Here is a 14949-nt window from a genome sequence, read left to right as displayed (position 1 = left end):
TAGATATGTCGCTTGACGCAACACAAAGGTTATGTTGAAAATCACTAAAAGTGCATTAACCGACTAACAAAAAACGTCAGAAACACTAAATTTTACGGAAGAAATGGCAGAAGGAAGCTGCACCCAGGCTTTTTTTAAAAATTGAAAATGGGCGTGGCGTCGCCCACTTATGGACAAAAAACCATATCTCAGGAACTACTAATCTAATTAATTTTACAGCAAAATCAAAAAATATGTAAATGACGGATAATGAAATCTCGATTATCACTTTATCATGCGAGAGTATAAAATGTTCGGTGACACCCGAACTTAGCCCTTCTTTACTTGTTAATACTTATTTTGGGGAAGCGCTAAATATCCTTTGGAAACTGTTACTATTCAAAAGAGTGAGTAGTAAAACATTTTTTTTTTATATCTCTATTGTTTTTTTGAGGTTACGTCGTTAAAATATCAAAGTTTGTAATGGGTAAGCGAACAACCACTGAAACGGTTAAAAATCATATAATATTAGATTTGCATTAAAAAGGTAAATCTTTGCGCGAAATCAGAGAAATAGTTGGAAGACACTATTGCACAATAAAAAAAATATTGATAAACATGGTAAACATCAGACTGTTGAAAATTTGTCACGACCGGGTCGATCAAAGCGCCTCATTGACACTGAAGGGCAATCAATTGTACGGGAAGTAAAAACAAAACCAGCTTCAAACGCTGTTCTAATATCAAAAGATATAGCGCAAATATCGGGTAAACCAGTAACTGCCAGTACAATCAGTAGAACATTGCACAAAAGCGGTTTGCATGGACGAGTACTACGCCAAATGCCCTATACATCAAAGGGGAATCAACAGATGAACTTGGAATTTGCAAAAAAGTATACAAATCAGGCTGTAAACTTCTGGGAAAACATTTTTTATACGGACGAAAGCAAATTCGAAGTATTTGAGTCGAAAAAACCTCCTAAAATTTGGCAATCCAAAAAAAAGCCTTTCATGATAAGCGTGTTACCAACACCGTAAAGCACGGTGGAAGCTCGGTTATGGTCTGGGGTTTATGGCAGCAGCTGGTATTGGGAATTGGGTTTTTAATGAGTCCACGATTAACAAATTGGATTATTTCAACATATTCAAAAATAACGTTACTCAAAGCATTGAAAAATTAGGCCTATCAGGAACTGAATCTTTCAACAGGACAACGATCCCAAACACAAGTCCAAATTTGTTACTGAGTGGCCGTTATATCGAACACTAAAACTCTGGATAACCCTCCTCAGACCCCAGACATTAATTCTATCAAACATCTGTGGGAGCACCTTGAGCGAAAAATCAAGCAGAAGGACATTTCAAGCAAGGACGACATAAATAAAGCTTTGATTGAAGAATGGAGCTAAATCACCCCAGAATTTACAAAAAAATTTTGCAGAATACATGCCTAGAAGAGTAAGTGATGTCCAAAAGTCCAAAGGAAAGTAAAAAAAATACTAGAATGAATATTAATTTAGTTTACGTACATAGATTTTAACTTTAAAGAACTCTGTTTACTTTATTTTGACGTGAAAAAACGAGAGTATTTTTAGTTTAAGTGAATTGTTTTTGGCTGTGTTTAGTTTTTGATTATTATTAATACTAAGTTAAACTCTTATAATATATGCCTTGAATTCTATAGTAAAACTTTTATTATTCTTTTAAAGATTGCGTTGTAATAAACATTTTAAAATTGATAGATTTGCTGTTTACTTATTTTTGACGCTCACAGTATATTATTATGTTTTTTAAGCTTTTGATTCTCACTTTTTAATTGTTGGCATAATTGCTCTAATTCTTTAAATTTTTTGCTTTAGTTCCTCTATCTCAGGAACTATTTTTTTCGATTGGCTTGTTGGTATTTCCTGACCCCCTTCAGGGAGCGGGGTACGATGCTACATTTTTTATGATTATAGGGCATTTTTCATAGGTCAAAGTCCAAGTGGTTGTGAGACCGATAATTAGCCAATAGTTTTTTTTTATTAATATTCATCTTAATTTACAATCTGTCGTAAGACAATAAGTAAATGTAATTGATTAATGTGATTCACTTTGATGCATTAAGTGCAATTTGGCCTTAATGTAAGGGTATTTAGTAACTAGTTTTATTAAGCCAAAATAACGTAAAGTGTATCAATATTTTTACAATGTGTATTATTTTATACTTATATAGTTCTTACGATCTAAATGGCAGGTCTAAAGGATGTATTTTCAATCGTCGTGTGTCATCGCTGTTGTCTAATAAGTTTATAGCGTATGGGTTAGGGTGCCAATTTAATATTGTTATGTACTTTGAGCTGTATCTTTTTATTTCATCAATCACCATAGGCATTCTCAGATCTAGAAGTCTAAGGGTTTTTGACTGAATCCTTTGAATTATGTCTATGTGGGATCTATGAAGATAATTCATTTTCCGGCTTGTTTGGCTTTGCTATCATTATAATTTCAGCACATTTCCACTGCGTGGGGAAATGGCTCAATTTGAAGGTACTATTAAAAAGCAAGACCAAAAATAATAGACATTTCTTGTAAAAGATTGTCCAACCTTCGATGTTATGATGACCTGGAGACTTTGAATTTTTCAAATGCGATATTTCAAATTGGACCTCAGAGAGCATTACGTATGTAAGAGGCTTATCCATTGGACAGGGGTAATCAAATTATGCTTCGACGTCCTCACGATGGCTGGTGCTACTGAGGTTAAACGGCTGAAATATATCCTTAAGATGGTTGGCAAAAGCGTGTGCTTTGCTTATGTTTGATCTGCACCAAGTATTGTTAATATCTTTAACCGGAACCTGTCTTATGGATGGCCGTTTTAAGTATTTGGTGGCTTTCCAGATATTGTATTCGTTGTTGTTGTTTGGATAAATTTTTTTGAGGTATTCTCCAATCAATACTTTAAGTTCAGCTAAACCATTTTTAAGCTCCTTAGTTGCTTTATCGAGGGCTTTTTTGTCATTCGGATTCCTGCTGTTGTGCCATATCCTTCGAAGTCGTCTCTTGTTCTTAACCAATTTAGATATTGCATCAGAATATGGTTGTCTGCTTCTACGAGTATGTGTTCGAGAAGTTATAATACAATAGTTGGTTGAGGCTATGAAGGCGGCTTCGTGTATTTTGTTAGTAAAAGTCTCTACTGCATCATCTAAATCCCTAGTTGAATTTATCTCCATGTTGAGATTAATATCGGATTCAAGTCGAGGTTGAATGAGTTTAATATCGGATCTTTTATTTAAGAGATCCCCACCATGGATGTTTGGCATTGAAATCACCACCCGCTTGAAATCTACTGCAGTTTGTTAAAAAAATTAGTAAATGACTGTTTACTTATGTTGAAACGCGGAGGTAGATACAGTGCGGATATAGCAATCCCTCAATTAACGCTTGTGATTTCAACGGACGCAGCTTGAACTGAATGCAACGAAATTTGTTCTAATATCTTATATTTTAAAGTTGATTTAACTATAATTGCAGATCCGCTATGTGCTTTACCATCAGGTTGCAAGTAATAATATCGTAACCATTTATTTAAAAAAAAAGACTTGCTAGTGAAGTGAGTTTCTGAGATCATGAGAATATCTATGTTGTTGGTTACAATAAAATGTTCAACTTCTAATCTATGGTTACTAACACGTATAGTTAATAAAAATAAATATGTAGCTACTATCAAATGAAAGGTCTACCGATTTTGATATATATTTTACAGCTAAAACAAACTTAAATAACGCAAATATAATTTGGTTTCTGTATTGGATAGCAATAAAGCTTGTAATATGGTAGTGGGTTTTTCAGACTCCCTTTTGCTGGTCAAAGTCCAATATGAAAAAATGGTACTTAGAAACTAATAACAGGGCAACAGCCTCTCCACTTAATCATCTCACCGTACTTCAACTTCCAGGCGGACTCCGTAAAAAGCACTTCCGTGTAGAAACAAGTTGTTGAATTAATTTATTGAAAATATTTAAAATTATTGAATTTACCCTACGCTAAGTGTACATGTAGCAGCGCTAGTTCTTTAACTTTAGCGCAGAGTTATATGAAGAGTTATGGTTGCACATAAATAAGAGTGTGTGTATGTGTGTGTCGGAAGCAGCGAAATGCTAAACTAAAATTTGAAATTTATTATAAAATGCATATGCGGCATGTGCAACACAAGTAGCGGCGATGGCAGTGGCAGTGCCAGCACCATGTTGCAAGTACAAGTTGCAACAGTGAACTTGTGGCATTATGAGCACGCTTTTTAATTGCGAGCAAGTTCATATTAACACTAGCATCTTGCCACTTTTCTTTATACGTGTAAGTACTTGCAACACGGCGCTTAGCGTATGTGTGTGTGTGTGTGTTTAAGTTTTTGACTAAAGGTCAGTTGCAACGCGCTTTGCGTTTTCAAATTTACTTTCCCAAAATTTTTCCACCATTTTGGCTTTATTCCGCTTTCGGTTTGCTGTTACTCGCATTACCTGCAAGAGCCTAACTGAAAACTTGGAAGCTGCTGCACATAACGGAGGTTGTAAACGAAGGAACGGAACACAAAAACGCAAAAGAGACACAACATTCTTCCCTTGTTGTGGTTCTTTTGGCTGCAAACCAGAGAGCAAATAGTAGGCCCAAACGACAATCAGAGGTCGTGATTATAAAACCAGTAAAAAGAAATATCTACGCCGAGGTCAAGAATACCCGTAGCAAGATAAATCTAAACGAAGCAGAGGTCAAATCAAAATCAAAGGGATGCGCAAAACAAGATCCCAAGCTTTATTATTAGAGCTAGAGAAGGGACAGTACACAAAAGCCAGTTTCTGCGAGACAGTCATGAGCACCCTTCAAGAATATGCAACTGTGGCCGACATTAAATCAAAGTCCACAGTAGAGATTAGAGACCTCGACCCCCTTTCAACAAAAGAGGTAGTAGCAGAGGCAGTAAAAAAGCGCTACAGGACCCCATCGAAGACTCGACGATAAGTATAACAGCACCTAACACAAGAGAGCAGGTCAGGACATTTATAACGCTCGATGAGGATAAAGCCGAAGTCCTGATGCGACAGGCGCGCATTAAAATTGGCTGGGTTAACTGCAGGCTGTGACTGAAAGAAAATCCAAAAGGCTGGAAGATAGCAGCTCGACCGCCGCTATATGGTTACCAGTAGGGAGTAACACCATCACTGTAAACAAAGGTGACGGCAACGGTTTTGTCTGGGCCAAATGCGAACTTTTTACAGTAATTAGCTGCTACTTGACGCCAAGCGATAGCATACAGGAATTCCAAGAAAAGCTCGACAATATTAAGAACACAGCCAGGCCTATAGAAGGTCAACTAATTATAGCTGGGGACCCAAATTCCAAAGTGGGATATGCAAAACACGGACTCGAGAGGAAAGCGTATTCTAGAAACAGCTGCGCGGCTAGGTCTAATAGTGCTCAACACGGGAAATTCAAACACATTTAGAAGACCGGGATGCAAAAAAACTATACCAGACATTACCCTATCATCAGGACACATGGCAGTCTCAATGAAGAAATGGAAAGTCCCGGAGGATTACACTGACAGCGATCATCACTGTATTTCCTTCACGATCAATACCGGAACAAACGACGATCGATACAGGAAAAATATTGGAACACGAAAGTGGAACATTTCGAAACTAAATACTTCGAAATTGATCTACGCAATAGAAGACCAAAACCCATCTAGCAGCTTCCCCAAAAATGCAAGAAAAATTATCGAGCACACAATGCTTAATATAGCAAGAGCCTGTCAAAAATCGATGTCCAATCGAGATTCAGGCGCTGAAGAGCTGCATCCCAAGAAGCCGGGCAATACAAAGCAGCAAAAAAGGAGCTGAAGCACGCCATCGACAACAGCAAAAAGAAAATGGGAGGAACTACGCGAGGATATAAACAGAAAGCCCTGGGGACTCGGGTATAAAATAGTAATGAATAAACTCGGCGCTCGAGCAAAGCCACCTGTCTCAACCGCTGTCAAATGGATATAAAATGCGTAATTGAAAGTGTAGAAGCCGCACAGCGTAGATGGCATAAATATAAAAGAATAGTGTTGCTGACAACTCTAGATGTCGAAACGCCTTCAACAGCGTTAGATGGGAGGGAATGATCGATGTTCTCGAAAAAAGCTTTAAGATACTCTACTACCTCAGGACTGTGGTACGGAGCTACCTTAGCAACAGGAAACTGCTGTACGAAACTAAAAAGGGATCACGACAGATAACGGTCACGTCAGGAGAAGCACAAGGATCCATTCTAGACCCAGACTTATGGAACATTAGCTACAACGCTATATTAAAACTAGAAATTCCACATGAATCGTAATTAATTGGCTACACGGACGACATTGCGGCAGTAATTAAAGCAAGGGGTACAGAAGAAAAGCGAAGAAAGCTGAACTGGGTTATGATACTGACGTAAGCATGGGTCGACTCACACAATCTCCAGCTCGCTACGGAGAAAACAGCTACTACGGCTAACAAACAAGCACATACCCCTCGAGATAAGCATGCACACGACTAGGGATGACAATTTTTTTTTAATCGATTAAATAATCAAATGATTAATTCCAAGATATAAAAAAAATAATTGCAATTAATGTAAAAAAATCGATTAATTCCAATGTTTTCAAATAATACTAAATTGCATAAAGACCACCACCAAGTTTCAGCGCCGAATCCTGTATTATAATGCTCTATCACAGAGTCCCAGACATATCCTAAAAGAGGAAATGGCCTATATTTGAAGTTAAGTAGCACAATGACATTAAATTTTTCAAAATATGTACAGCAATCTTAAAGTAAAATAATTGCCTCTTGCTTGAAAGACTATGTTTTGCAACTTTGCGTAGAAATTAAACCTATAAAATATAGGAGACTATATTCTTATTTCAGACATAAAAATTATGTTGGTATATACACAAAAACAAAAACGGAAATAAAATTAAAATATCGTATTAAAAATTCATTTGTCTTAGCATAAATGAAAATATGTTCATTGAAGTCTCTGTTCAACCAAGTTTGAAGAAAAAGCAATTTCGATGAACGCAGTTGCACCCGCTTTTGAGAAAAGCCGCTCAGCTGGTACTGAGGTACCAAGTAGATAACAATACTTTTTTGAAAGTCTGTACAGTTTTGGGCAAACAGTTTTCATTTCTTCCCAAGCATCAATAGTGTTTCGACTTAGTTCTAGTGCCTGATAATTCAAATAAAAGCTCAATTCATCTTGTGGAGATGCAAAATCGTTGTCCTTCCTCCTTCTTTTGTGCACTAGAGTTTTGTGACGAGCCCAGAGGTCACACTCATTCTCTACCGATTCCACTGACGACTATCTGCCCGTTACCATAGTATCATCTGCAACTGTTATTTCAGTATGTAAAAACTTTATAACTGGAAGCAACGCTAATGGGTCATTGAAATGTATTTTTTAGCTTTAGCGTCATTAATTATCAATTTGTTTTGTAATGTATTTTAATATACCTTCAACAAAGTCAAAAGGTAGATTATCCTTGATAACCATTTCCACTATTCCATGCTGTAGCTTTTGCTTTAATTTTAAATGCTGCAACATATTTGATGTGTTATTAGAAAATTTTAAATTTTTGCAGCAAAGTTGACATTTAACGTAGATACTGTTTATTTTATTAAAAAATTTCCACACTTCGCTTTTAACTGGCGCCATGGCTCTTCAAACAACTGAACGTAAAATGCATTTGTCTTAACTGTGAATGCAGTGCTACCAGACATTCATTTGTTGATATTAAACAACGTTGACATGTTAGAATTTAACTACGTTTACACCGTTTCCAGCCATTAATGACTGATGCGACCAATTTCGACCCTTGTACGCTAACTTAGGTGAACATAAATTGTATTAAATTTCAAAATGCTATTTGCAATTATTTTGTAGTTACTCGAGTAATAGTCGAGTAATTAGAAAAGGTGTTTCGATGTAATTAAATCGTAAATTTAATGAAAATAATCGATTAATTTAATCAAATGATTAATCGTTGCCATTCCTATACACGACTACGGATATTCTTAGGACACAAAGAGCAGTAAACCACCTATGCGTATGACGCCGCAGGAAAGGCAGCGAAGATCACCTCTCAACTAAGCCGATTAATAGCCAACATTGGAGGTCCCAGCAGAGAAAAGAGAAAGCTCCTAATGTCGACGACAATCAGCGTCTTATTATACGGAGGCGAGATCTGAGCAGACGCGCTTAAAAAGAAAAACCGGAGTGAAGTAGTGGTCAGAGTGCACCGCACTGCAGCCTTCAGAGTTGTATCAGCCTACCGAACAGTATTGGGCGAAGCAATATTAGTTATAAGCGGTAGTTCCCCCATTGACCTTTTAGCATATGAAAGGAAAAAGCTGTGGGACCTCAAGGAATCATCCGGCAATAACAAGAGCGCAATACAACAAATAAGGAAAGATACAATATCAACATGGCAACAAAGATGGGAGAATGAAAGTCGCGGCAGATGGACGGCCAGGCTAATAAAAGATCTAGACTTATGCACAAGCCGTAAATTCAACCCAATAAACGTGGAAAATTTAATCAGCGTCATGTTGGAGATTGAAGCAAACTACGCAGCAAAAAGCGGGACCTGAACGCAGGTGAACAGATGTAAATCTCTCAATGAGAAAAATGGAATGCCACCCTGAAGTAATGCAAATGTGGTCCCAGGTAGGCGACGGTTCCTTAGAGGGGGATTTTTAGTGACCTGCAAGTGGCACATATCGTTGCTCTGACGACAACGCTGATGCCGAAGACATTTCCACCCCCTCACCCACAAAACAAAAACATCTACTCATTTCGCTCTGGTCTGGGGAATACACCATTAATGTGTTGTTTTTTGTCAAGTATTCGCAGATAAAAAAAACTGTTGGCAAAACCATTTTTTAATTAGCAAAATTCGAAGACGAACCAAAACGAGTCCAAGTAAAACAGCTAAAGAAATTATCTCAAAATTCAAAATAGACAATCTTTCCAGCATAAGCACGGAATATAAGTACCAACATGACGTAACAAAACTGTTTTAGTGGGACACTTACCTTGCACGGAAATAATTGAATAATTAAAAAGGGCGCAACGAAAAAATGGATTAATACAGCGGAAAAACATGGCGATGCTTGCGCGTTCTTAGTGATCATGCGAAAGAGGCTGGTGCCTTGTCCGTCCGTCCCTTTTGTTCCTTTTTTTGGTATGTTGAAATGGTGATGTTGGGTAAAGTTCTGTGCGTGTGGTGTGGAATGTAATGATTATGTGGTGTGTAGGTAAGATGTGGTGGTGAATGACGAGGTGGTGTCTGTAATGTGTGTGGTGTGGGAGTGTAATGTTGTGAGGGGGGTCTGAGACTCATTTAACAAAAAACAATCAAAAATTTCAAAATTCCGCAAAAATTCGAAATTTTCGATACTTTTTATACAAACCTCGTATATCCTCTAGCTCCCATATTCCTAATATAATTAGTTCAAACTGGAAATTTTGAGAGTATAAAATGTTCGGCTACGAACTTTCTTATTTGTTTTATATTTGGTTTTTATAAACTTTTTTCTACTATGTCCTCTACAATTGTTCTCTAATTTCTTTCAGGCGCAACTGTCGTTTCGTGGCGTGTTAATAATCAGGAGCAGCTATTTGTAAGGTACAATTATAATGATTTATTAATATATTACAATAATTGCAATTAGTATCAATGTTTTTTCGCAAATTATTTTATGGTATATCGCTTGTAACACCCAGAAGAAAAGTCTCTGTACAGTATATATGTACATATATATATAGTATGTAAATGATCAGCCCGACGAGCTGGGTCGATTTAGCCCATCAGTTTTTGAGACACTGATCTGAACTCAGCGAACTCATGAAGACATACACGTTGATTTGAAGTGACGCTGCGGGTCCTATTAAAGAACAAAGTGTCGTTTTGACTTATTAGCATACCTAAATAAAAGCATAAATCTATGTATATAAATAAAAATGAATCGCCAAAATGTATGTACGCTCATAACTTTCATACGACTGAACCAAATTTGATAATTCTTTTTTTAAAATGTTCGTTGAGGTTCAGAGATGGTTTCTGCTGAGAAAAAAATCGAATAATTGCCGGAAAACCCCTAAAACAGCCCTTTTATTTTTCTCATACAAACGAATGAATGTTTGTTTTTTAGTAACGCTAAGAGAACGGCTGAACCAATATTGATGAAATTTTCAAGAGAATGTTCTGTGTAAATCGGGGAAGGTTTAGAAATAAAAAACCTGTATGTCTTTCATGAGGAAAAGTCGGAAATTTGAAATATTCCAAAAGGTAAATTTTTTCCATACACATTTTTTCATTCAATTTTTTTTATTTTGTTTTTCAATTATTTAAATCGTTCAAATTTGGCGTTTGCTTCAAAAATTTTTGAATATTATTAAAATGTTATATGTGTTGCAAACAAAGTGATCAATTACAGATTGAAATTTGTTACGATGCCATGAAGAGGTCGCGCTAATATCAGTCGGCGTTCTTTTTGGCATCAACATACATTAGCAGCCCAAGGCACTTGTACGAGTACTTCCAGAATGCGATGCCATACGTGCGGTATTATGCATCGCGGTCAATCAGCAAGCGATCGTCACGATGTCAGAGCAAGACTTTTGAAGCAACAGCTTCGATGGACTTTATCTTGAAGCAACATATATATGGTGCAGTCAGTTGCTAGATGTGTTCTGTTGAGTGGCAAAAGAGAGGTTTGCCGCACGCATACATTATTCTTTGGATGGTGGTTACACCAGATAAAATTGATGAAATTACGAGTATTTAATTATGCGGAAATTCCTGATGCAAAGAAAGAAGATCCAGTATTATACAAGTGATGAAAACCAATAAGGTTCATGGAACTTGCGGACACCACAATCCCACTTCGATTTGTGTGTAAATGCACGAAACAGTATCCACGTGCTTTTCTAATTCTAATTCACATTCAAAACTCATATCAATGTTGAGTATTGCAGTTTGGTGTAATCGATAAAATACGTTTGTATGTACATCACCAAAGGAAGCAACATGGCGGTTATTAGTCTTGAACGATACGGTTGATACGTGAACTGCACTAAAGCACTTTGTATTTACTTTTGCAATTCATGAACGTTTTCCGACTGTTGTGCATCTAGCAGTTAATGTGGAGAATGACCAAATAGTGTATTTCAACCCAGAGAATACAATACAGCTAGTGGAAACACCGCCAGCAACAAAATTAACATTGACGAGTTTTTGCTCAACTTTCGTCAGTGATCCGTTTGCGAGAACATTGCTCTATTCGGAAATATCTTGATATTGTACATGGAAAGCATCGTCGAAGAAATACTTACGCAGAAAGCGAGGCCAACCAGTAGATGAACATCCAGGTGTGTTATCAACTAATACATTAGGACGAATTTACACAATCCACCCGAAAAATGACGATTGTTTCTACCTTCGGTTGCTATTGATTAATGTACGTGGTTCCACTTCATTTGAGTCATTGCGTACTGTGAATGATATGGTGTATGCAACTTTTTGAAAAACAAGCCAGCAATTACAATTGCTAGAAAATGATAACCACTGGAATGCAAATGAAGTTCACACACTTTTCGCGATAATCATTTTGACATATCAGCTTCAAATCCGCGTCTATTATGGGATACGAACAAAAATGACATTGCCGAAGACATTTTACATCGTCTTCACTAAAAATTGGAAAGGGATCAATTTCGGTTGATACTTCCGATGGTTTGATATCAATTCCATCTGCCGTTTATCGATTCACGAAAGATGAACTCATCACGAATGTGTATCCGAATATTGGCCAAATTATCGTAACTGCGATTCCTTAAGTGTACGCGCAATGTTAGCTGCCAAAAATACCGATGTTGTTGACTTAAACTGGAAAATTCAAAAGACGACGCCGTGAATTATACAATGGAAATTCTAAATTCTTTGGAGAGGATTGGTATGCCATCGCATTATTTGCGTCTCAAAGTTGGATCTGTCGTTATTATGTTTCGCAATCTTCATGCGCCGAAACTGTGTAATGGAACCCGACTGATTGTGATGCACCTATCGAATACAAGGGGCAGAATGCTTGATTCTACGAGTTCCTTTGAGTTCTATTGATTTGCCATTTTAGCTCAAACGTATTCAGTTTCCAGTAAAAATTGCATTTGAGATGACAATCATCATTACACAAGGATAGTCGCTAGAAATGTATGGCATAAATTTGGAACTGCTATGTTTTTGCACGGCCAAAAATACGTGGCGTGCTCACGAGTTACGCACCGGAACAGAAACCAAAAAATGTTGTTTATCAAGCTGCGTTACATTAAAGGAGAAAGGAGAATCGACACACATCACCTCTTCGTCGATTTTAAAGCTGCTTTCGACAGTACGAAAAGGAGCTGCCTTTATGCCGCAATGTCTGAATTTGGTATCCCCGCAAAACTAATACGGCTGTGTAAACTGACATTGAGCGGGACCAAAAGCTTCGTCAGGATCGGGAAGGACCTCTCCGAGCCGTTCGATACCAAACGAGGTTTCAGACAAGGCGACTCCCTATCGTGCGATTTCTTCAATCTGCTGCTGGAGAAAATAGTTCGAGCTGCAGAACTTAATCGAGCAGGTACAATCTTTTATAAGAGTGTACAGCTGCTGGCGTATGCCGATGATATTGATATCATCGGTCTCAACACCCGCGCCGTTAGTTCTGCTTTCTCCAGACTGAACAAGGAAGCAACGCAAATGGGTCTGGCAGTGAACGAGGGCAAGACGAAATATCTCCTGTCATCAAACAAACAGTCGTCGCACTCGCGACTTGGCACTCACGTCACTGTTGACAGTCATAACTTTGAAGTTGTAGATAATTTCGTCTATCTTGGAACCAGCGTAAACACCACCAACAATGTCAGCTTTGAAATCCAACGCAGGATAACTCTTGCCAACAGGTGCTACTTCGGACTGAGTAGGCAATTGAGAAGCAAAGTCCTCTCTCGACAGACAAAAACCAAACTCTATAAGTCACTCATAATTCCCGTCCTGCTATATGGTGCAGAGGCCTGGACGATGTCAACAACAGATAAGTCGACGTTGCGAGTTTTCGAGAGAAAAGTTCTGCGAAAGATTTATGGTCCTTTGCGCGTTGGCCACGGCGAATATCGCATTCGATGGAACGATGAGCTGTACGAGATATACGGCGACATTGACATAGTTCAGCGAATTAAAAGACAGCGGCTACGCTGGCTAGGTCATGTTGTCCGAATGGACGAAAACACTCCAGCTCTGAAAGTATTCGACGCTGTACCCGCCGGGGGAAGCAGAGGAAGAGGAAGACCTCCACTCCGTTGGAAGGACCAAGTGGAGAAGGACCTGGCTTCGCTTGGAATATCCAATTGGCGCCACGTAGCGAAGAGAAGAAACGACTGGCGCGCTGTTGTTGACTCGGCTATAATCGCGTAAGCGGTGTCTACGCCAGTAAAGAAGAAGAAGAAGTTACATTAAAAAAAAAAAAAGAATTGATAAATTTAACTTTCTCTTCATTTCAAAATACATACGTAATTTCACGCAGGACAACGGTTGCGGGGTCAGCTAGTAGTATTATAAGTATATATGTACATATATTGCCGTTAAAATGTACAGACAAAAAGTGGTGAAAAGATAATAATAAATGTGAAATTTCACGAATTAAAAAAGAATCGTCATTGATCGCTGTATCTTCCTTACCTTTACTTCAGCATACATATCACGGTAGCATTCAGCTACTTAAATAATTTTGTTGGCGATGAAATCTTGCAGACCGTTCTCTATTTGGGTCCAAGTTGAGGAAATGACTTTCTAGTTTCGTAGCCATTTTACAACTCGTATAACATAACTTATGTACGTATGGAATTTTGATTTTGTTGCAAAAAAGCATATAATTAAAGTAGAAAAAAACGTTAAAAAATCGTAACTGTAAAGAATGGCCGGTTAATATTTTTATGATAAAATACTTTTCCTCGTATACGCAAATATTTAAAGATACTTTTTCAGAGAGTTGAAATTTTGAAAATGCATAACTCAAAATTTTTTCATATTGAGTTGAAATAAAGAAAACAGTGTCCAATATTTTGTTTCAAGGATTACAAAATGTGTTTTGCACAAAAGAAAGTTGAAAGCAAATTTTGGATGGAATGAATTTTACTAAAAAAGTACAAACCACCTTTAAAGAAACTACTGCTTACTACCTTAATATTTAAGAAAGTCTTTTGATTTTCATGAATATTTGGCTTCTGGAAGATCTTTTTTAAGTGTATAACAATTGTCCGTATTCTAGTATCCCTGCCTCTAATTTCTCTTAGTAGCGCTTTTCCATTAAGGAAATAAAAACCTTTTCTCAATAAATAAAAGATATAAAGAGTTTTTGAACAAACGACAAACTATTTATTTAAAACAGAATTTAAAAATTATAATTTGGAAAGTCTTTTCCTTGTCAAGCGCTCCAGCTTTAGAAAACAGTCGTTTACTAGGGACTGAAGTGGCCACAATGGATAAATATTCGGAAGATTGTTTATACAATTCAGGTAATACATTTATCATATCATCCCACCTTTCTGTTGGATTCTGATTGATAGAAGCTCATCCAAAATATATTTGCACTTCAATTTCCGTTGTTGTAATTGCAGATAAATTGGAAAGCTTACATTTGATATTTTGGTGGGCCAACTGTTTAGGCTGGGTCCAAATATCAAACGAGTTTTCTGTCGCACACTCATCTCAAGATTTCGACGTACCAACACCACTATTTGCGTCATTTATGAAACTTTTTAAATACAAAATTGTTTTCTTTTTAGCCAGCATATCTTTGAGCAATAATTTTGCTCAGTTCACTTTTTAATTTCCCTTCAATAGCATATTGGGCTGACA

General features: G+C 37.3%; 1 protein-coding gene across 30 annotated transcripts in view; it reads left to right on the top strand.

Annotated features, from left to right (window-relative positions):
* LOC105228281 (uncharacterized) overlaps nt 1-14949 on the top strand; it is a 253501-nt gene that overhangs the window by 45827 nt on the left and 192725 nt on the right. For all 30 annotated transcript variants that reach the window (XR_007421177.1, XR_007421176.1, XM_049446038.1 and 27 more), the window contains one exon: nt 9627-9678. Coding sequence is in view for 9 of the 30 variants with exons in the window: in XM_049446038.1 (XP_049301995.1) it covers nt 9627-9678 (52 nt within the window). In the remaining 21 variants the exon portion in view is untranslated. The remainder of the gene's footprint in view (nt 1-9626; nt 9679-14949) is intronic.

This window comes from Bactrocera dorsalis, chromosome 1 (genome assembly GCF_023373825.1).
Source record: "Bactrocera dorsalis isolate Fly_Bdor chromosome 1, ASM2337382v1, whole genome shotgun sequence".
In the NCBI taxonomy this organism is placed as follows: domain Eukaryota; kingdom Metazoa; phylum Arthropoda; class Insecta; order Diptera; family Tephritidae; genus Bactrocera; species Bactrocera dorsalis.
This window is presented reverse-complemented; position numbering and strand designations above follow the sequence as displayed.